This window comes from Vulpes vulpes, chromosome 11 (assembly GCF_048418805.1).
Source record: "Vulpes vulpes isolate BD-2025 chromosome 11, VulVul3, whole genome shotgun sequence".
Classification (NCBI taxonomy): Eukaryota; Metazoa; Chordata; class Mammalia; order Carnivora; family Canidae; genus Vulpes; species Vulpes vulpes.
In genome coordinates, this window is record NC_132790.1 from 34,942,854 (window position 1) to 34,965,567 (window position 22,714).

General features: G+C 35.4%; 1 protein-coding gene across 47 annotated transcripts in view; it reads right to left on the reverse strand.

The window, feature by feature from the left end:
• Window positions 1-22,714, reverse strand: part of DLG2 (discs large MAGUK scaffold protein 2) — a 1,531,179-nt gene that overhangs the window by 713,627 nt on the left and 794,838 nt on the right. For 3 of the 47 annotated variants that reach the window (XM_026015205.2, XM_072726073.1, XM_072726071.1), the window contains exon 1: window positions 13,924-14,096. The exons of 39 other annotated variants lie outside the window; for them this stretch is intronic. In XM_026015205.2, coding sequence (XP_025870990.1) covers window positions 13,924-14,028 — 105 coding nt within the window. In that variant the 5' untranslated portion in view covers window positions 14,029-14,096. Of the gene's footprint in view, window positions 1-13,923; window positions 14,295-22,714 lie in introns of those variants that run through there. 5 more of the 47 variants (XM_072726084.1, XM_072726078.1, XM_072726090.1 and 2 more) reach the window with 3 other exon arrangements.

The window sequence follows — 22,714 nt, forward strand, 5'->3', positions numbered from 1 at the left end:
GAGGGACAAGCAGGATCCTCTCAGGGAACCTGATGCTGGACTTGATCTCTAGACCAGGATCACCCCCTGAGCCAAAGGCAGACACTCAACTGCTGAGCCATTCAGGCATCCCCAGTTTGATCAAGTTTTGTTTCACATTCTTAAAACCAATTCCCTGGCCATTTTGATGGTTCCCTCTAAGCTTTATCTCCAAATGCATAATGCCCTGATGTATACAAAGTCTCCTTCCATATTGGGTATTTTTGTTTAATTGAATTCCTAAATTAAACTGGTGACTTAGCAGATTCTAGAATCCCACTTCAGTATGCTTATTTCTATTAACTAGTAAAGAGATTTTTAACAAATGTGAAAAAAATATTTTTAAGATTTTGTTTATTTATTCATGAGAGACACAGAGAGAGAGAGGCAGAGACACAGGCAGAGGGAGAAGCAGGATCCTCACAGGGAGCCTGATGCGGGACTCAATCCCCGGACCGGGATCACGCCCTGAGGTGAAAGCAGATGCTCAACCACTGAGCTACTCAGCATCCCTGAAAAAAATCTTTTAAAAGTCAGAAGTTTCAAGGCTTGTCTTTATGCAAATCTAGTCAAGGATTTTTAAAATTATAAACATTTAAGAAAATCAATCTCTTAGGTGGCCCAAACTATGAGACATAAATGGTTTGCATTTATATTACATTCCCTTCTACATAGAGAAAGCCAGTTTACAGTAAGAGGGAAGTATAAAGCTAATTGTAGAGAAGCCAGAAGTAAAAAGAATACTGAAAAATTTAAGTTGTTAGATCAAGTTATTCATGGATGCCAGCTACCTTCCTCTCTTTAAGTTCCATGGGATATCCAAATACCTTTAAATTATATCAGTAACTTTGATTGCGCTAGTAAAAGACAAAGTGCTGCTGCTTACCACCAAGAAAATACAACTAAAAAGAATCCTACATAATGAATGAAAATTTTCAAAGGCGTTCACGGATTCTGACTGATGTGGTTACTTGATATTTGTTATGTGTTAGATTTGAGAAATACTTCTGACATATACACTAGGTCAGCTATAGTCAGGAAGCCTCTTCAAGCAAGGTATAGGCAGGGAAGATACAATAGCCAGTTAGCCAAATATCAGTCTGGGGAGCTTATACCTGGCAAGTGTAAGCTAACCAGTGAGAAGGTCACAAGACTGAATCAGGGCCTCTCTCTAAATTTTTAAGAAGCAAAGTGGAAAGGAGAGAAACCCACACAGTCAAGGGACCTAAATACAGCAGGAACTGAACAGTAATGCTGATGGGGTCAAGAACTGTGCAGGGATTTAAAATGACCTGGGACATGCAAGTTGAGAGCAAGGGGCTGTCAAGCCAAATCAATAGAAGGTAAAATATGGCAATAATAACATGTTAGCTGCTTTGGGGGCACTGTATCCTTGGTTTATCTTCTCAGTCTCAAAAGACAAGGCTCCTGACTGGGTAAGAAGTAACACAGGTCCTATAAATGACTTTCATTTATGCTATGACATGACAACTTGAAACAAAATGGAAGCTACTGAACATTTTTAAACAAGTCCATTTGTGTATATGTGTGATTTCACTGAGACAGCCAAAGATCTCCAAATTTCAAGGTAAATATTAGCTGACTTAGGTCAGTTGCTACAAGATTATTACCTGTCTAGCATCACAATTCACACCAACAATTCACACAATTCACACACTGGGCTGAGCCCCAATCAGACCATCTTTGAATTCTAACCAGGGAAGTAGATTAGGGGTCTAAAATGAAATATCTAACATTAGGTCTGAAATGAGATATCTAAACATTAAGTACTGAATTGGTAAGGTAAGGATTGAACTCAGGATAACTTTATTTTGTTCCAGGTTTCCCTCCCTAATCCTCCACTATGTTGGTCCATTCTGGAAATGAAAAACGTGATGTGGTTGGGGTGGAGGAGATTTCTGCCTCAACTTCCCACCTCTAGCTCTCTGCTAGAAATAAAACCCTTTCTTCCCTCTCCTTCTTTCTCACAATCTGTCAAGTTGGAGCCCCACATCCTGGGCATTCGCAGGGTCCTACCCCTACTTGAAGGATTTATCAGGAAACTGCAATTGTCCTTGAGCATCATCACTATCTGATTTCTCATAGTATCCTGACTCAGTCATTTATTAAATGACTATTATGTTCCAGAGGCTGTGGTAAGTACTCAAGATGCATCAATGCATTACTTCTCAAAATGCTTTAAGGAAAATGTTTTTGTTCCCATTTTGAAAGACAGAAGAAAAGAAAAGGAGGGGTGGGAGGGAGGCTCAAAGTATCTAAGTCATTTGCCTAAGGTCACAAATCTAAGCGGACCACAACCAGGATTCAAGCCCACGTCTTTCTAGCCCCAGATCTCATGCTCATAATCACCATCTTATCCTTGATTCCCTCTGCTGCAATTTTCCAGGCTAAAATGCAATTGTTTTTCTGTCCTACAAGTTGCTAGTTCCTCTTTCACTGTCTGCAGAAACATTTCTCACCGTACTGACTCAGATTCAATTCACCAATTCTCAGAGGGTTTCCAAGTCCCTTAATCTCTTTCAAACCCCCACTTAAAAATGGGACAACCCTATTTTCCAGTTAACCTATTTCCCAAGAAAGTGGCTGGAGAAATAATGCATGTGAAGCAAAAAGAGTGGTACTCCACAGATGTAAGTTTATATTATTTATCACTGTGGTTATTTTTTGCGCTCCTGGATTTTTTTAGTTCTATTTTTAACTTTTTGATGAATCTCCATACTATCTTCCACAGTGGCTGTGCCAGCTGACACTCTTACCAATAGTGCATGAGTGTTCTCCTTTCTCCAAGTTCTCATCAACACCAGTTGCTTCTTGTGTTTTTGATTTTAGCCATTCTGACAAGTGTGAGGTGATATCTCATTGTAGTTTTAATTTGTATTTCCCTGATGATAATGATGATGAGCATCTTTTCATGTGTATATTGGCCATCTGGATGTCTTCTTTGGAGAAATGTCTGTTCATGTCTTCTGCCCATTTTTAAAATGGATTATTTGTTTTAGGGGGTGTTGAGTTGTATCAGTTCTTCACATGTTTTGGATACTAGCCCTTTTTTGGACATGTCATTTGCAAACATTTTCTCCCATCCAGTAAGTTGCCTTTTAGTTTTGTTAATTATTTCTTTCATGGCATAGCAGCGTTTTATTTTGATGTAGTCTGAATAGTTTATTTTTCCTCCTTGCCTCTGGAGGCATATCTAGAAAGAAATTGCTATGACTGTGTTCTCTTCTCAGTTTTTTTATGGCTTTATAGGTCTTATATGGATTCATATGGTTTTATAGGTTTTTAATCCACTTTGAATTTGTTTTTGTGTATGTTGTAAAAGAATGGTCCAGTTTCATTCTTTTGTATGTGGCTGTCCAGTTTTCCCCAAAGGTCACTCTTGACTCCAAATCCATATGTTTGTTGCATAATACCCCGTGTAGAGTGAGGAAAGTAGTTCTGAAATTGTTCCATGCTCTAACTTACATCCAGCTGTACATTTCAGAAGTTGGAAAGGCAGAAGGAAGCATATGATTTAATGAAAAGCCAAAGACTCAAAAATCACAAGTAAAGCAAAATGGGATCCTAAGAACTTGCTAAATTTTTCAGATGAGTGTGAAGGCCTGTTTCTTCTGTAGTTCATAGATCAAGGTCTTGTACACAGTAGGGTGATCAATAAATGGTGTTGTTTCTCTCTTCTCTCTCCTTTCTTTCCATAAAGCCAAATTTCTCACTACTCCAAGCACACACCTTGCTCATATCTATCATAGGATACTATTTACATTCTTCTTTCTTTTATATCATGAATCAATCATGGTCCCCTCTTCTCTGCCTAACCAAATTTTATCCATCCTTCAAGGACAATCTAAAGCCCTAAACTTTCCATGAAAGTTTCCTTAATCCTGGCTGCAGGTCTCAATCTATCTATCCATCCTTTCCCCCCAAATTTAAGCATTCACTAGTTGTATTACTTCAGTTCACACCCAATTATAAGTGTTAAAAAAAGAAATTATGTGAAAGTACTAAACTCTGACATTCTTTATGATTGCTTTTTTCTGTTCTTATACATGTTGATGGCTAACTGATTCATGTGTGATATTTTTATCTCCTTGCTAAAACTGTAATTGTTTTGAGGGCAGGACTCTTATTTCTTTGCCTCCCCCATCTACACTCCCATTAGTGCTTAATATACAGTATACTCAAAGATGTTTGTTAATGGGTTTTAAACCTTTGAAATTAGAGCCACAGCAGCAAGACATAGGACTCATGAGAAACCCATAAGGCAACAGATTAGGTAAAATGGGTAGAAAGGGGTAACTCCACCCTGCCCACTGGTGACTACTCTTGTACCACATTGATGGGAGCATCTGGAACTTGTTCTGTACTGCAGACTATACTAGTTCTGAAGTATGACATGTAAACTAAGGACAGTTATAAGCAGAAAGACTCTTCTATGCCTATCATATGCTGGTTGTTTATATTTATTCTTTTCTACTTCTTATTACAAGCTAATGAATTACCTGCTATAATTATGCTCATTATACAGATAATGAAAGTGAGGAATGGGCCTGTAATGCAACTTATCCAAGGTCACTACATTAAGAACTAGTGGAGCCAAGTTTGGGTAAATACCCAGTAGTGTGCAGTACCTGGAATGTTAGGGAGAGAGACAAAGAGGATACATAAGTTTGGTTCACTTTTAGTAACCTATAGTGTGCTTGTGTTCATGTTAGATTGGAAGATATTTCAATACTTGCCTCTGAAACATGGCACATGGGCTGGCTGGGTTACAGAAGGAACAAAGTAGATAACACTTTAGATCTATTTCCCTTATTTTAAATTCTGATAACATCTATGTGTCTATCAATCTCCCTTTATCCATTATGTCTTCAAAATTAATGTTATATTTAGAATTATTTTCACTGGGGAAAACCACAGAATAAAGTAGATAAAAAGAAGAAGTGAATGAAGGCTAGAAAAATAGAAGCTGGCTAGCTACTGCTAGTATTTGCTGATGCCAAAGAATATATTCTGCAGATGTGTTTGTATATTGTCATTGACTGGGCAATGAACTCTTTGTTCCACAGCAAAGAGCCTACAAATCTCTAGGTTCAAAATGCCAACCAGTTCCTAGCCCCACAGCTGCTCTAGCTTCCCAGAGTGTCTATGTCACTCTTGGTTTCTCAGCTTTCCAATGGCTCCCGTACCCCCAATTATTCTGCAGAGCAAGGGTTCTGCTTGCCAATTTACCTCCTTCTGGGCTCAGGCTACAATTGTATGTTTCAGAGTAAAGATGGAAGAGTGTTATCTGGTGATGTGGGCTAAAGTGGAGAGAAGGAAACAGTAAAAGAGAAGAATAAAAGTAAGGAAATGAAGGCATAGAGGAGGTTGTTTTATGGTGCAGGGGAACTCTGCCACAAATAGAGAGCAAAATAGTAGTTCTCAGGAATGACTCTCCTGTTTAGTTTCGGACCACTTTGTCCATTGAAACTGTAAACTCAGACATACTAAAACCTTCATTTGTTTTATAAAAGATTTCCTTAACTAACTGGAAAGTGATGATAACTTCCTTATGAATATAATGTTTGCAACCTTACATTTTATGACACTTCTTTGCCCACTCTATCTCAACAAAAACATTCATGTGGTATGTTTTTATGTTATAGGATGAGCACCTCTTAGTCTTGCACTTGGAGTCAGCAGATAATGGGTCTCTAGGGCTGGCTGATTACTGTAGAACTTGGTCAGGTCACTTGACTCTCTAAATTATTTCTAAGGTTACATCCAGCTATAAATAAGGATTGGATAACTCCTGATTTTAATAGTAAACTAATTTTTAATATCATAAAAATAGTAATAAGAGGAATTTAAGATTTGGGTCATCTGACTGAGATTTAAGAATCTTCCCCTCACCTATATTATGATTTTAGCCTTGTTTAAACTGTCAAATTGTCCGTTCATATAAAAATAGAGATATAAATTATTATTTATCAACTTAATGTGCTTCTTTGAGAAGAAAATGGGATCATATATATAAAAACCCTATGTAATATGTAAGAGGATGCACTAGGATAACATTAAAAATTAGCAACGTTAATAATGACAACACTTCCTGGGCTCTTTCTTTGGTTAGATATTGTGCTAAAGGTGTAACATTATCTCATTTAAACCACAAACACCACCCCCCCTCCCAAAAAAAAGATCTATATAAAACCTAATTTTACAGAGAATAAACTGAGGTCTAGAAAAGTTAAGCAAGGATTCCGACCTAGATTTTTCAAAGTAGCTTAAAACTCTGAATTTGAGCAGAAGTACACTGGATTGAGTTTGTAGTTCTACTAGGTTACATTTTACTCCTTAACCACTTCTGATTCCAGCCACTTCAACTCTTTCAAGTTTAATTTTCTTGTAATACAGAGATACTAAAACCTGTATTGTGTAGCTTGCTAAGTTATAAAGATAAAGAATATAATTTTTTTATTTTTATAAATTTGTTTTTTATTGGTGTTCAATTTGCCAACATATAGAATAACACCCAGTGCTCATCCCATCAAGCGCCCACCTCAGTGCCCAGCACCCAGTCACTCCCACCCCCCGCCCACCTCCCCTTCTACCACCCCTAGTTCGTCTCCCAGAGTTAGGAGTCTTTCATGTTCTGTCTCCCTTTCTGATATTTCCCACTCATTTTTTCTCCTTTTCCCTTTATTCTCTTTCACTATTTTTTATATTCCCCAAATGAATGAGACCATATAATGTTTGTCCTTCTCCGATTGACTTATTTCACTCAGCATAATACCCTCCAGTTCCATCCACATCGAAGCAAATGGTGGGTGTTTGTCGTTTCTAAAGGCTGAGTAATATTCCATTGTATACATAAACCACATCTTCTGATAAAGAATATAATTTATGCTGCTTTGAAAACTGTAAGATAAAGCAATATAAAGAAGATAGGTGGTAGTAGCAGTGTAAAAAGCAGTCTATTTTCAAGATAAAAATTAGAAACTCCATTGTTGCTAAGCATCTCCCTGCTAAATAAAAATATCTAAATGAAGTTTAAACAAGTACAACATATCTGGTATTAGCTCATTAATTTTTTTAAGGATTTGATATGTTCATGTTTTAATTTCATTTTGCTATTTGGAGGAGGACTGATATTATTAGCTCTGAACAACTGCCTATTTTTCTATTCTGTAACAATAATATTTTGGGGCCTCTTCGCAAATTTTGGAGTGGGTAGGGAAGGTGGGAGTGGCAGAAAATGGGCTTTACTCTGTTGTACAGTAACATATATCTGCACTGATACCCACTGTGATGAGTCAACATAAACATTGTACAATGAGCAATAATGGGATAAAGAGAAAGCATCCTGCACCTGGCATTAATTTTTCATGGACTCAAGATGCCTATGCACAGGAATCACAAGACCAGTAGTCAAAGAAAATGCAAATTGCACAAGAGAGGAAGATAAAAAATACAGCAAATTCTTGCCCTTTTTGAAAAACAAAAGTGACAATCCCATTCCATTTTACCAGAAATCTGCAAATGTTCATGCAGTCCCAGGCTGTTGCAATTATTCAGGTCGCTTCTGATGTAGTTATTTTCCCCCTCCTTAGGTTGGATATCTCTATAGATTAAGTGTCATCTTTGTTCCTTTACTAATAGGAATTCCATTAATAGCCTTGTTCATATTCTCCAGGAGGAAATAGACTAAAAACTGGGGTATTACTAGACAGAAGTGCAAAGTGAGGCTAAGAGGAATGAAACAGAAAAATGAATCGGACATGATTGAGGATGATGAGTCAAGTAATATTTAGAATCCAGAAAGGACAAAACATACTTGGAACACCATGAACTAGGACTGAAACTCATAGTTGAGCAAATCCTATTTAGAGCTGACCTAAGCTTACAATGGCTCAAAGTCAACATCCAGGGACCAGAGGCAGGGACTCCGGAAGTGATACTGAGGCTGAGGAGACAGGCTTTAAGGAGGTATTTCAGACAAAAATGATTATTCCCTCATTATCATCCCATTGTTGCCTATGTTTTCACATTTTAAGTATTAATCAGGGCATGCAGATAGTTTTTGTTTTTTTGTTTTTTGTTTTTTTGTTTTGTTTTGTTTTTAGCAAACATCAGATTTAAGGTACTATTACTTGAAACTGCAGAAAATGGGAAGAACAAGCACATGGTTTTGCCCTGTAAGGAGTTTATGGTAGCATACAAAATTAAGAGAAATCCCTCAAATTTTTGTAATACAAAGCCACAAAATATCATAAGAGAAATAGGGGCAAAGTCCCATGCTGGGTTCAAAAGAGAAAGGCAAGTAGGATTAGGGTGAGAAGGCCTGAGTTGTTTCATGGTTTTACTAATCTGTATGATATTAAACAAGGTACCTGACCCTACTGATCTAAAATGGAGATGATAATATGGGGCCAGTTTTAGGTTGGCATTGTGATGATTAAATAAGAAAAAAATAGATTAAAGCAGAGTGTGAGCATGTTCTCTACTCTTATTTTTCTTCAGTGAGTGTTAATCAGGTTGAAATAATGAGGGAGACATCATCTGGTTATGAGGTGTGAGAGAAGTCTTGGGGAAGGTGATGTGAGTTAATTATTGAATGACAGAACCTCATCTTTCAAGCCCAGTATATTCAGCTGATTTACCTGCCTTCCCTCTGGCTCTTGTCTGCTCTTTCTTGTAGGGCTAGTTCCTATCCCTGGACCACTTGCACACTAACTGGCCTGTCTTAGTAAAGATTTTCTGGCTGCAGAAAATAGAAAGTCACTTATAGTAGTTTAAGCAAAATCTGAACTCTCATGTTGAAAGGGCAGGAAGCACAGCAGATTAACTATTTGATGAATAGGAATTAAGGACTGGGAATTCTGAGAGACCCAGGAAGCCACAGTTGCCTCTGCCAGTCTCTCACTGTTCCTGTCAGCTCATCTCTTTCAGTATCTTTTTTAGGGACCATGTGGTTTCTCATGTCCTTTTCTCTTTCTACATTTCTTTCATACCTGTACATAAGCTATTTCTGTTTCATATTCCCTCACTTCCAGGCACAGACTGATGTTGTAACCTGTAGGCCAGGCCATATGTAGTAAGGGTAATGAAGCCAGGTGTCTGGAAGATATCTTGTTTTCCACTGAAGATTCCTTTCAACGCTCCAGTGCCTTACTCTGAGCCTGAATTATTCAGTGATTTTCTTCTGATTGACCTGCAGGATTCCTGACTTTAAATGAATGATCCAACTCTTATCCTTGTTGTTCCTGACCTTCTTCCCTGGTGCTCAAAGAGGAAGATCAGGACTTGGGGAAAGTTGATAACTAGTTCTCATTCCACACTGCTTTTCTATGCCTCAGTTCCTTTGTACCTATTGTTTCACCTTTCTTATCTCCTTCACTTATTTTAAAACCATCTCAAGACTTCTCTTTTCAATCTTCCTACATCATCTTTCAACTCCAATATGATCAGATTGATCACTCTCATCTTCCTGCATCTTCAGTGGCTTGTTCATTCCTTGATTGCTGCTTCTACTACAATGTGTTGCAACTGGTTCAGTCTTAGTAGTCTTCTCCTTATCTAGGAGAAGAAACCCATTAAGAAATAAGTTCTGGAGTCTCATAACTAGTTTCTTTACATTTATTAGCTATGTGATCATGGGAAAGTCACTTAACCTCTGTAAACTTTGTAAAATGGAGAGGATAGTGCCTGCACTAGAGAACTGTTGGTAGAATTGGGTGAAATAAAGTGTGAAGTGCTTAGAACAGTACACAACATAAAAGAGGTGTTCAATAAATACTTCACTTTTAATACTACGAGTGTCAAGCCCAGGATGTGTCAGACAGGGTGTACTAATTGTTTGCTAGGGAAATTAACAGGTATTTTAGAACTACAAAATGTTTGGGAAAGAATATTTTATTCCATTTGTCTTGTTTGTACAGGCTTTGCAAAAATATCTACAGTTGCTATACTATGATAATAGATGTGTATCTGGGTATGCATGTGTGCAATACAGAATTGCAACTCTGAGAAATGAACGACTCTCACAGGATGGCATCAAAGTGTGCAATACAGATATATATGTAATTGCTTATTTATGTTTGTCTTCTCCCCTAGAATGTAAATGCCCTCAGGACAGGTTTAAGTTTGTTCTATTTATTGGTACATGTTCAGTCATATTACACAATTTTTCTGATACATAAAAAGTAGTTAAAATAAATATTGGTTCTATAAATGAGCAGATGGAAAAATGGACCACTTTTATGCAATTGGTAAGTACCTTTACGGTTCCCTCCATTTGAAGCCCTTCTTCCTCCATCATCACTGCCATCACTGCATGCCAATATTTTATTTAACCTTTAAAATCTAGCTGATAACCTTTCTGTGAAACTCTCACCTTTACTTAATTTTTATGGTAATTCAGGAGTACTTAGGGCACTCAACACTTAATTTCTGGTGTTAGAGTCATCTGCGTATCTGTTTGAAAAAATTCCTCATGAGCAGAATTGATGTAGGTTTCATCAGGTTTCTCCTGGTTCATCTGAGTATTTCTCCCAATGCTCAGCAAGCTGCATGGCATTCACTTAAGACAGAATTAAAACAGCAGCAGCAGAAGGAAAATCAACTTTGTTCATTGCAGCAAGAAACAGTGCGGTGCTACTTGGGCAAGGGGTAATGAAGTGTCTCTTCCAAAAGAGACAAAAGTGATGACCAAAAGTGATGGTGTCATAAAAGTTTAAGTGTACCTGCAGGTCCTTATCCTGTGCTTGTACTATGCCTAGAACATAGGAGGAGCTCAATAAAAGATGAGTGAAGTGAATGAACTAATACTGAAGAGAAACACAGGTCAGTCTCTATGAAAAGAACTACTGATTTGGTAGTTTTTACAAGCATATCACTCACTTGAATAATAAAACAACAAAACTTTTGATTTGCCTGGACCCCAAAGATACTAAATGTCTAGAAAGATGTACTTACAGTTCCAATGGTGGAACCAATTTACAAGATTCAAGAGAGAGCTTTTTATTCTTCATCCATCCAATAAATTTCAATTTATTTTGGCTGGCACTTATGCTAAAGATATGGGAAATTCTGTGTTCCTGTTTTATACTCAGTGCTCTTGGGTCAAATAGATGAATTTGCTTGAGATTCCAGATCTGATGTCCACCTCATCATTATAAGGCATGATCTGTTATATGAAGTCAAACACTGGACCACTGAAAGATTTCATGGACTGGCTTCCTTGTTTGTATAGATTATTTGAGACAGTTACATTCTCCTGGTATCAGCTGCTTTAAGTTCCCTCTCACCAAGATAAACTTTAGGCTGTAGAGCTAGATTCTCTGATGTTGATTGTATTATGACTTGAGATTTTATGTCAAGTTTATTGTTATCACAGAAGAACACTGACTAAAAAACTCTTTGTCGTCTATAGCTTATTGCTTGTGTGAGACATGGTCTACACCATGTAGGTAGCTCTGCATTCTAATGATGTGTTAGAAATACACACTTATAGGAGATATACAAACATTTACCTGCTCATGAAATTTTCAGGTCAGGTTTCCTAAGATAGCTACATAATATATGTCGACATTTCCTATGCATTATCTATTTTTAGTATTTTATTTTAAAAGAGAACCAGGTTAATTTCAAAGGTGGCAATTGATTAAATCAATATATTTTGTCATTTCCTCAATAGTGAAAATATATGTACCTTTAGAATTTGTTTGTATATCTCAAAAAATGCAGGGTATCATTAGGCAAGTATATCATACATCCACTTATGTATATGTGTGTGTAAATATGCGTGTGTGTGAGTATATGAATTACATTATTGCTGGGTTTAAAAAAGTATGAATTAGTATTCTTCTTCTGAGATCTAAATTATATCTTCTGACAAAAAAATAAACTGAGGTTCAATTTAAACAGATTTATCTCTGATAGTAATATTTTAATAATAGCTATCATTTCTAAAGGCAGTCTTCAAAAATTGTGATGATATAATGATATATTTAATGCAAGACTTGGAAAAAAATGATAAGATTTGAGAGATTGACAAACTACTAATATCTCTTTTAAACAGATTTAGAGCAGTCAAAATGAAACAAACCTGAATAAAACTGTGCATGTATGCAGTAGAGGGAATTGGGAACAGACACAAGAATGGAAGAAAGAGTGGCCCGTGGACTATGGGAATTGAATCCAAGGCTATTTCTTTTCCTCATAAGACTCTATCCCCTGCATTAACATATTGCTGCTCCTACCATCATCCCATTGCAATGCTTTAGTCAAGGTTTATTGTTTTCTCCAGATGGATTTAAATAGAAATAATTTTATTAGGTCAGTATAGACAAAGCTGTTAATGAAAACTGCCAAGATGCTAGAACTGGAGATTTGTTATTTGATTTCATTTCTCAAGTGCTCACCAAGCACCCCTTGTTGTGCTAGGCACTATGCTAGACCCTGGGGATATATGCATCCTATATGTAGGGAGTTTAAGACAGGAAAATAAGAAAACAAGTGTTAGTTTCTTCCTTCAACTTACTTTCCTTTTCTCTTTCACTCCAAGAAGTTACAATATAAGAGAGAGAAAAAAAAAAAACCCACTTGTAACAAGATATGTTAGGTGATAAATTGGAGGAGGAGCATGCAAGGAACCTAAAAGGGAGAAAAGAACTGCCTGCCTAAAAAAATTGCTCCACAATTAGGTGATACTGGCTTCACAAAGAATATCATAGTCTCCTTGATAAAACAAAGGAAGAACAGTTTAATAAAGACAAGAGGAGCAAACTATGCACATCCGATTCCAGTTCAATGTAGAATCATTATAACATAATCTGATTTAGAGAGCTTTTCATCATTAGTTTTTAAATTCCTTGCAAAAAATTATATTTTATGTCTTTAACATCAAGACAATTTACAGAGATCCAACTAGAAAATAGTACTCCATGAGAAGAACTTTAAATGTAGCACAGCCTTTGAAAACACTTAGGCGATTCCCAAGTTATAGAGAAAAATATAATGGGACCTAACTTGCATCGGTTGAAAAAAACTTGAACTTCAAAGTTTATTCCCACTATGGATAGAGGTATGTCTCCTGAGTTTCTATGTCAGAAATAATGTTTTACTTGAGAGATTCCAAATAATTATTAACAGGGACTAATTGTTGAGTGTGCCCCTTATTTCTTAATTCCTTTATTCTTAATCCTTCAAAAGATCTAATTAAAGAATCAAATATTTTAAAACTCTTTTTCCAAGTCCCATTTACCTAATCTCAGCCAATCTAATGTAGCTAGCTTGGTTCCTCTGGTTAAATAATTATAAGCACAAACATTATTTCTGCAATGTGTAACACAATGACATTGACTTATTAATTTATTTTACATATGTATACATTTCTACCAGCTATATTTACAAATTTCTAAATAGTGCATCATTGCTTTATGAAAGGAATAGTCATGCTTTTCAAGAGAGATTTTATGGTGGATTTTACTTGGATAAGCAACCAAAATGTAAGAACTAACTTTGGATTCTTGATCTATATATCAAGCCACTCTAAGGAATTCTGAGGGAATCAACCAAAAAATACATACTGTAAGTTGCATCAAATACTGATACGAGAAATATCCATCTTGTTTCCTTTCTTTAGTACATGTTACTTTTAGAAACTACATTCTTTAGGGGGACGAGTTTGCTTGCACCACTCTTTACTCTTTCTCATTGATCAATGTCTGCCTGTATTAAGAATTCAGACTTCATAGGGAGAAAGAGAGATATATTTATTCCACATAAGAGCTACAGAGAAGACACCACATCTTTAAATGCATATAACACATGCCATTTATCTACAGCTATAAAAAGAAAAAGAAAAAAATCTTTAGGAAAATAAAAGGAAATTTTCCTTACCGGAATGAATGCATGTTGCATAGCTTGCTCACATTGTTTTAAGGAGGCAATAGTATCCCACAAAAGCTGATAATTTTCAGCCCGGGAAGCACTTGGCCGTTGCATAGCGAAAGCTAGTAACACTCAAACTGAGCTCAAAGAACCCAGTTGAAGAAGGAAAAAACCCTGCAGATCTGTTACATAAACTTCTTAATTAGATCTGCTACACAAACTGCTATCTTAAGACTTTAAAAAAAAAAAAAAGTTAATCAGAACATTTCTTTTGGGGGATAACTGGGCATGACTTGAACAGAGACAGATGTTTTCATTGGGAAGGATTTTCGTTCCCACACTTGTGAAAAGCAATCCCATCAATGTTCCCCTGTCTTCACACGGGTCTGGCGAAACTGCACATACCATAAGTGTGTGGGGGGAAAGAAGTAGGAGGGAGAGATGTGAAAAAATATTTCTACCAGAAGATTTGGGTGGCAGGCCATGAAGGTAGAATTTGAGTAGCTTGTGAAAAGTAGTAAAATTGATGGGAGTGGGTTACATACACACATATATGTACGTGTGCAGGTGTCTACACTTGTCTTCTGTGTGAGAAATACAATTATATACATTCATCCTCACAATGTTATTTAATCTGTCTAACTCTTCTCACTTTAGATCTAGACATGACATTTCCATCTACAAAGTATTACTACCTTTATTACCTACAGAGTTGTATATCTGAAGTATCCCTAAAGACTAACCAGAAGTTTCTGAAGTATAAAAATGCAGTCACTTATTTATCTTAAAATTTAAAAGTATTTAGAGGATCTTTCTATTGCTTTATGTATTGGAGAAAAGTCACATTTATATGTCATTTTAAGTAGAATTTTCATAATTAATGCCAGGAGAATTAGCCTCTAAATAGTCTTGGGACCAGAGAGTGGTCTGCACAGAACAGGAACATGTTAATTCCAAAGAAATTGGTTACACACTTTAACAACAAAAAAGACTAGTATAAAGCACCAAATAAAATCTGAATAACAGAATATAGTGACATTCTGAATGTTTCTTCACCTAAGACAGGAGCCCTCAAAGTGAAGTAAAGCTGTACTAGCCCCCCATAGTGTCTGTGGTATTGTTGAGTTGGGCGTAGTGCATCTTGAAAAAAGATGCTGAGTACTCAGAAATTCCAAAGGAATCTATACTCTCAGAGCTAGTTACATAGCTAACAAGGAGAACATTTATTCAACCATTTCTAGAGGTAAGGGGTAAACTGAGGGCAATATGTAATATAAAAAAATAAGCTGTGCTTTTAATTGACCTAGAAAATCTAAGGAGTACAAAACAAGGTACGAGTTGTAGGAAATAGTTTGATGACATAAATGAAGGATTTTTACTGCATTATTTTTAGAAGAGCTACATGATTTGGGTTACCTAGTTTTTCTGCATTTAAGTCTTGGCAATGGCAGATTAGTTCATGATGATGACCTTGTGGTATGAAAATCTCAAAGGCTGAAACTTTTCCTCTTATCTCAATTATTTTACACTTTTTTTTTTGAAAGAATTGGAAGTAGAATAGATCTTCCAAAATTTCTACCTGGGTAATTCATAGGAAGGTTATTTTTCCTTAATATCTCATGAGTATACAACATAAGGCTATTGCCATTAGTTTGTTTTTCAATATCAATTCAACCAACCTTCTCTTTTTCTCATTCATGGTGTTCTTCTGTTCAGTTCACACCCACAGTCCCTCCTCTGCCTTCATTCCTGCCCTTATACTCTCCCATCTGCCCCAGCCACATGCTTCTTCCTCATACACTGTCGACCAGCCAGCCCACAACTTCTAGAAGATATTCCTTTACTAGTAAATGTTCCGTATTTCTTAAACAACAGGAAAATAAAAAAGTTGTTTTGTAAGTTATCCTCCAAAATTCCAGCCAATCCTTTCTGAATCCCTTGGACAAATATTCACAATTATTTCAGTCCCCCGCTGTATCTTCTGTCCCACCTTGCACTTCTCCTACCTCTTGTTCGTTAGGTCCCTTCATTCTTCTATTTAAGCAGCATGTCCTAAACGATCCTCATTTCCTTAATTTTTAGGAAAAGGGTAGATAATCTGCAGTCCACATGTAGAAACTCTTCATAAAAAATGGTCTTTGAATCACTCATTCATTCTTTGATACAATAAACATATCAAGCATCTCGTGTGTTATACTTTTTTGATTGTACTATGGACACATGAATATATCACATGCTGAATCGTCTTTAAGAAGCTTAAAATCTAATTGAAGAGATGATACATGTCATGAATAACAAAAAGCCAAGTTGAAAAATGGTTAGTGCCATAAAAGAGGTAGCAGAAACTACTCACAAAACAATGAAAAAGAAAAAAAAAAACCACTGGGGAAATTAGGGCAGCCTCATGGAAGATTTAGCACTTTGCCAGGCTTGAAGTTAGGGTAAAATTTGGACAAGCAGAGATAGATGGGGGACATTCCTAAGGAAGGAAAATAGAACAAAAGCAGAGTGGGAAATTAGAGTCCATTACTGGTTGGTTTGGAAGGAACATGACACTAAGAGAGCTTAATAGTAAGATTTATACTGGAGCCGAAGCTACTCTTAAATGCAAACTCAGTCACTTCCTATTCCTAATGCTAACCAATCTTAGCTCTAACCAATTTTTAGATGGTCAATGTGCGTATATTCAGTGAAACTCTTTTTTTTTTAAGATTTTATTTATTCATGAGAGATACACAGAGAGAGGCAGAGACATGGGCAGAAGGAGAAGCAGGCTCCATGCAGGAAGCCTGATGCCACACTCGATCCCAGGACTCCGGGATCCCATCCTGAGCCAAAGGCAGACGCTCAACTGCTGAGCCACTCAGGTGTCCCATATTCGGTGAAACTCTTTTTAAACTTCATGAGGTGGTAAATTCCATATATTTGTTACCCAATTTTTAAGTAGGTGCACTGGTATACTTTGAGGCTTTAGATGGTTCAATTATCTAGGTCATATTACTTACTTAATGATTTAATTTTTATTAAGCACATATTACACGTTTTATACTCATGCTCGATAACTGTTGTAAGTTCTACAATTTCTTTCAATGTTCAAGTGAAGTACACCATGAATCTCACCTGATCAAATATTTGACTTAGCTCAACTTGGCTCAGATTAACAAACATTTATTGAGCTCTACTATGTGCTCAGCACTGTGCTGGAAACAGAGTGCAAAAATAAATGTATTTCAAGCCTCTGTTTCTTTTCAATGACTCTTCAATGTACATTTGTTCCTGCCTGTAAAGTAGAGTTTATGTATTTTCATCCTGTTAGCAAAATACCTGATATCTAATGGCTGCCCATTTTTCCTTTAAACATAGTTATTAGGCTATATATCCATCATATCTAAATATATCACCATGTTTTAAATTATATTACGGGCCTTAGGATGTCTGAAAGTACTTTTTGTATAATGGTATTACCATACCCAGACAAGTCTTCATTTGAATGCTTTCTGTTGGTGATTGGTTTAAATATAACTTCATGACAATTGTACTTCCAGTAAAAAATGTAGTAACAGGGCTTGGATTTACACTCTGGTCTGAGACAACTAATAAATGGAACAAAAATGTGAAACAATGAATTTCAAATATGGATATCAGCCAACAAATAACAGTGAACTCTGAGTGATAGGAAATAAATAAAATAAGCCTTGTGGCTGCCCCATATACAACCTTGAATATCCAGGCCACATTGCAGGGGATCCAGTTGAAACCAAATGAACTTGCTAAGTTGAAGAGATAGAGTTGGTTTTCTAGAGAGACCGAAGTAACAAGGAGACACAGAGATGTCTATAATTATAGTTGGTATTTTAAAACCCTAAATAATTAATAGAATAAGCAGACAGAAATCTGTAAGGATATAGAAGACTTGTAGAAAACCACCTATCAATTTGAGCTAGTATAGCTTTAAAGAACACTCCACGCAGCAACAGCAAAATATATACATTCTTTCCAAGTGTTCATGGAACATTCACCAAGACACAACATATTCTGAACCATAGTCAATTTCGATAAATTGAAAGGGAGTCAGGACAAAGAAAATATATTATCTGACCACAGTGAAATTATGTTAGAAATCAAAGTAAAACCGTATCTTGGAAGTCCTAAAATATTTGGAAACTAAATAAAACATAAATAACTCACTGCTAAAGAAAAAATTAAAATAAAAAGAAATTAGTATGTATTTTGAGCTGAATAAAAATAAAACCACAACATATCAAAATGTGTTGGATACTCTTAAAGACAGGATTAAGAGAATGTCTATAGCACTAAACACCTTAATTTGAAAAGAAAAAAAGATCTCAAATTAATGATCTCAGCTTACACTTTTCACAAGTGGAAAAATATAGCAAACTAAAAAAAGAAAGAAAAAAAAACAAAAGAAGCAAAAGAAGGGAAATAAAAAGGTTCAGAAAATAATGTAAAGAAAGTTAAAACTAATAGCTAGTTCTTTGATAATATCAATAAAATTGACAATCCTCTCACAAGACTAATGAGGAGAAGAGAGAAGAAATAAATTATCAAAATCATGAATGAGAGAGGTAATAGCATCACTATGGATCTTACACCTGTGAAAGGGTCAATAAGAAAATCTCACAAACAACTTCATGCCAACAAATTTGAAACCTTAGATGAAATGAATTCCTTGGGAGATATAAACCACCAACACTTACTCAAGAAAGGTAAGTAACATAAATAGCCATCCATATATCTACTAAAGATACTGAATTTGTACTTAAGAATCAAGAAACCAAGACCCAGATGACTTCACTGATGAATTCTGCCAAGCATTTAAGGAAGAAATAATATTCTACAAACTCAGACAACTAAAGAGGAAAGAATACATTCTAATTTGGTTTTGGGGGGCCAGATTACCCTGGTACCAAACCAGATGAAGATATTACCAGCAAAGCAAATACCCATATGTTCTCATGAATATATATCTATATATTCATGAATATATATATGCAAAATTTTCTAAACAAATTGTTAGTAAATAAAATTCAGAAAGATATAAAAATACAATGCATCATGACCAAGTAGGTTTAACCTTTGAAAAAAATTCAATACAATTCATGATATTATTAAAAAAAAAACAACAACAAGCAAACAACCATATGATCATCTCAGCAGGCACAAGAAACATTATACAAAATTCAATATCCATTCCTGGCTTAAAAAAAAACCCCTCTCTGGACAAGATAGGGATAAGTCTTTTCTTATCACTTATTTTTTTAAGGATTTTATTTATTTATTCATGAGAGACAGAGAGAGAGAGAGAGGCAGAGAACAGAGGCAGAGGGAGAAGCAGGCTCCATGCAGGGAGCCGGATGTGGGACTCGATCCTGAGACTCGATCCTAAGACTGGATCCTGGAACTCGATCTTGGGACTCCAGGACCACGCCCTGGGCCAAAGGCAGGCATCAAACCACTGAGCCATCCAGGCCAGCCATCCCCCTCTTAACACTTCTATTCAGCATTATCTGAGAAGTTCTAGACAGTGCACAGGTGAAAAAATAAATATTGGAAAGGGAAAAATAAAAGTGTCTTTCTTTCCATATAGCATAATTTTCTATGTAGAAAACCTCACTCATAGAGTCTAAAACAAACTTTAGAATCTATAAATGACTTCAACAAGGTTTCAGAATACAAGATAAATACATAAAGATCAAATTGTATTTCTCTATATTAGCAATAACTAAATGAAAATTGAAATAAAAATGATACCATTTATAATAAATATAAAATACTTAGGTATAAACTATATAAAACATGTACAAACCATGTACACTGAACAACACAGACCTTTCCTGAGAAAAATTAAGGCCATATAAAAGGAAAGCTAAACTGCATTTCTGGGTAAAAATACTATTTTAATATTGTTAATATATCATATTCTGAAAAATAATTTATAATTTCAATGAAATGTAATCCAAATAAAAAACTCAGCAATGTTATTTGTTTGTTTGCTTATTTATTTGTCCTGGAGAAACTGCCAAGTTGATCCTAAAATTTCATAGAAATTCAAAGGATATAAAATAGCCAAAACAACTTTGAGGAGGAAAAATACATTCTAGAAAAAGTACTATTTGTTTTCTAGTCTTATAATAAAGTTAAGATAAAGCGGTGTGGCATTGGCATAAAGATAAATAATATACCAATGGAACAGAATAGAGACTCCAGGAATTGACCCAGTCATCTATAGATAACTGATTTTCAATAAAAGTGAAAAGGGAATTCAATGGGGAAAGGTTATCCTTTCAACAAATGATATTGGAACAACTGGATATCCATATGCAAAAGAGCAAACTTTGAGGTACACTTCTCATTAAGAATTAGCTCAAATTAGATTATAGACCTATACATAAAACCTAAATTAAACTAAAAAAGAAGTAGAAGAAAATCTTTGTGACTTTAGGTTAGATACAATAACAAAAGCACAACCATAAAGGAACAAACTGATAAACTGGATATCAACAAATTTAAAAATTTCCATTCTTTGAAATCCATTGGTAAGCCAAAGAAAATCAAAGCCACAGAATGGAGGCAAAACTTACAGACCGTATATCTAATAAAGGATTTGTTTCTGAAATATAGAAAGAACTCTCAAAACTCAATAATAAAGGAAGAAACAATCCAATTAAAAACAAGCAAAACATTTTAACAAACACTTCACCAATGAAAATGTACATGTATTGAATAAGCATATAAAAAATGACTGACATTGTTATTCAGTAGACAAATAAAAACTAAAAATACAGTACAATACCATTACACTCCTCCTAGTATGGCTAATATTTTTTTTTAAAAAATACAAACTATTCCTAGGGTTGTTGAAGATGTGGAAGATTGGAATTCTTATACATTGCTGGTGGGAATACAAACGGAACAAGTACTTTGGAAACAGTATAGTGGTTTTTGTTTGTTTTTGTTTTTGTTTTTTAAGTTAAATATACATCTACTATATGATTAAACTATTTGACTCCTAGATATTTATCCAAGAGAAATGAAAGCATATGTCCTTGTTAAAGACTCATACACAAATATTTCTAGTAGCTTTATTAGTAATAGTGAAAACTAGAACAACATCAACAGATAAGTGGGTAAACAACCTGTGACAGATGAATGCAAATGAACGAACTATGGGTACATACAACACGTGAATGAATTTCAAAATAATCATGCTGAATCAAAGAAGACAGGAAGAGTACATATTGTATAATCCCATTTATATACAACTCTAGGAAATGCATATGGAAAGGAGAACCTGGGTATGAGGAGGTAAGGAACATGGGGGAGGGAGATGGATGGAGAGATTACAAAAGGGTAGTAGGAAACTTTTGAGGGTGATGGATACATTCATTATCTTGAATGGATGGTTTCACAAATTAAAACTTATCAAATTGTATGTCTTAAATGTCTTTAGTTCATTGGATATTAACTTCATTGAAGCTATTTTTTAAAATTTCTTTAAAAGTTCCTGGAAACAAAGCAGAAAGTCTCACTCTCCTGGGTTTTATCCCAAGTGACAAGCTCTGTCACCATTTAATATTATAAACTTGTAGTTTGGTCCATCTCTCACAGGAGGGGAGAGGATTAGAAAGCAATGACTTTCTAGCAGGAAGGGAAACACAATATATGGATAAGTTTAACCTGGAAAAAAAATGGCTAGAGTTCATATCCAGGGGCCATACCCTTAGTTACGATTCTTGCCCTAATTAGCTGTAAGATCTTGGTTCACTTATTTTGCTTTGACAAGCTTCAATTATTCATCTATAAAATAAAAAGCTTAGATTCAACCATCTCCTGTGTCTTTCAGAGCTATAATTCAGTGATCTGTGAATATATTTTAATCCTCAGTAATCCCATTTTCTTCTTAAAGTAAGCACTTACAGACATGACCTTAAATTTAGCAAAGATATCCCATGTAATTTTGAATTATGCATTATGTCCTGCATGCTGATAATCTCTCTCTAGTAAGACAGTAAGCTCTCTTAACAGTGGGATCCTTCATCTTAAAATTTCTGGCTTCCTTGTCACATTTAAAGTTCAGAGCTTACTTCATTGTAACAGTGACATTATAACTGATATTAAAATTGTAAGAATAAAAATTTACTGTTTAACTTTTTAAAAAACTACTTTCCCCTCCAGCATCATTCTCATCCCCACGAAAGTACTATTTTCAATTTACAGATAGACAGAGGCTAATGTAAATTGCTTCACCACTTACTAGCTATGTTGGACAAGTTACTTGCTTTTTCTGCATAGTTTCTCATCTATAAAATGGACATAACAGTACTTACCTTTTAGGATTAAATGAGTTAATATTTGCAAATATTCAGAGCAGAACCAGGCACACAGTAAGCACTTCTATTCATAGTGTTTCTGAAGTTAATTTCATTTTAATTTACTAACATACATAATTAGTAAGAAATAAGTAGGTAATAAGATCTACAATAAATTTGCATCTTTTGACTCCATTTGACTCATGATCAGAAAGTATTTAGGTAATTGTAGATTTATCTTTCTTGATTACCATTATACCCTAGTCTAAAGTATGTATCCTCTTTATGTTTTTTCTCCCTGAAACCTGATTCTTCCTTCACAGTTCCCATCTTAACATATATTTGTTTCTTCACTTTATTTATTTATTTACTCATTTATTTATTTATTTGAGAGAGAAAGAGAGTAGGGGAGGAGCTGAGGGGGAGGGTGAGAGAGAATCTCAAGCAGGCTCTATGTCCAGTGTGGAGCC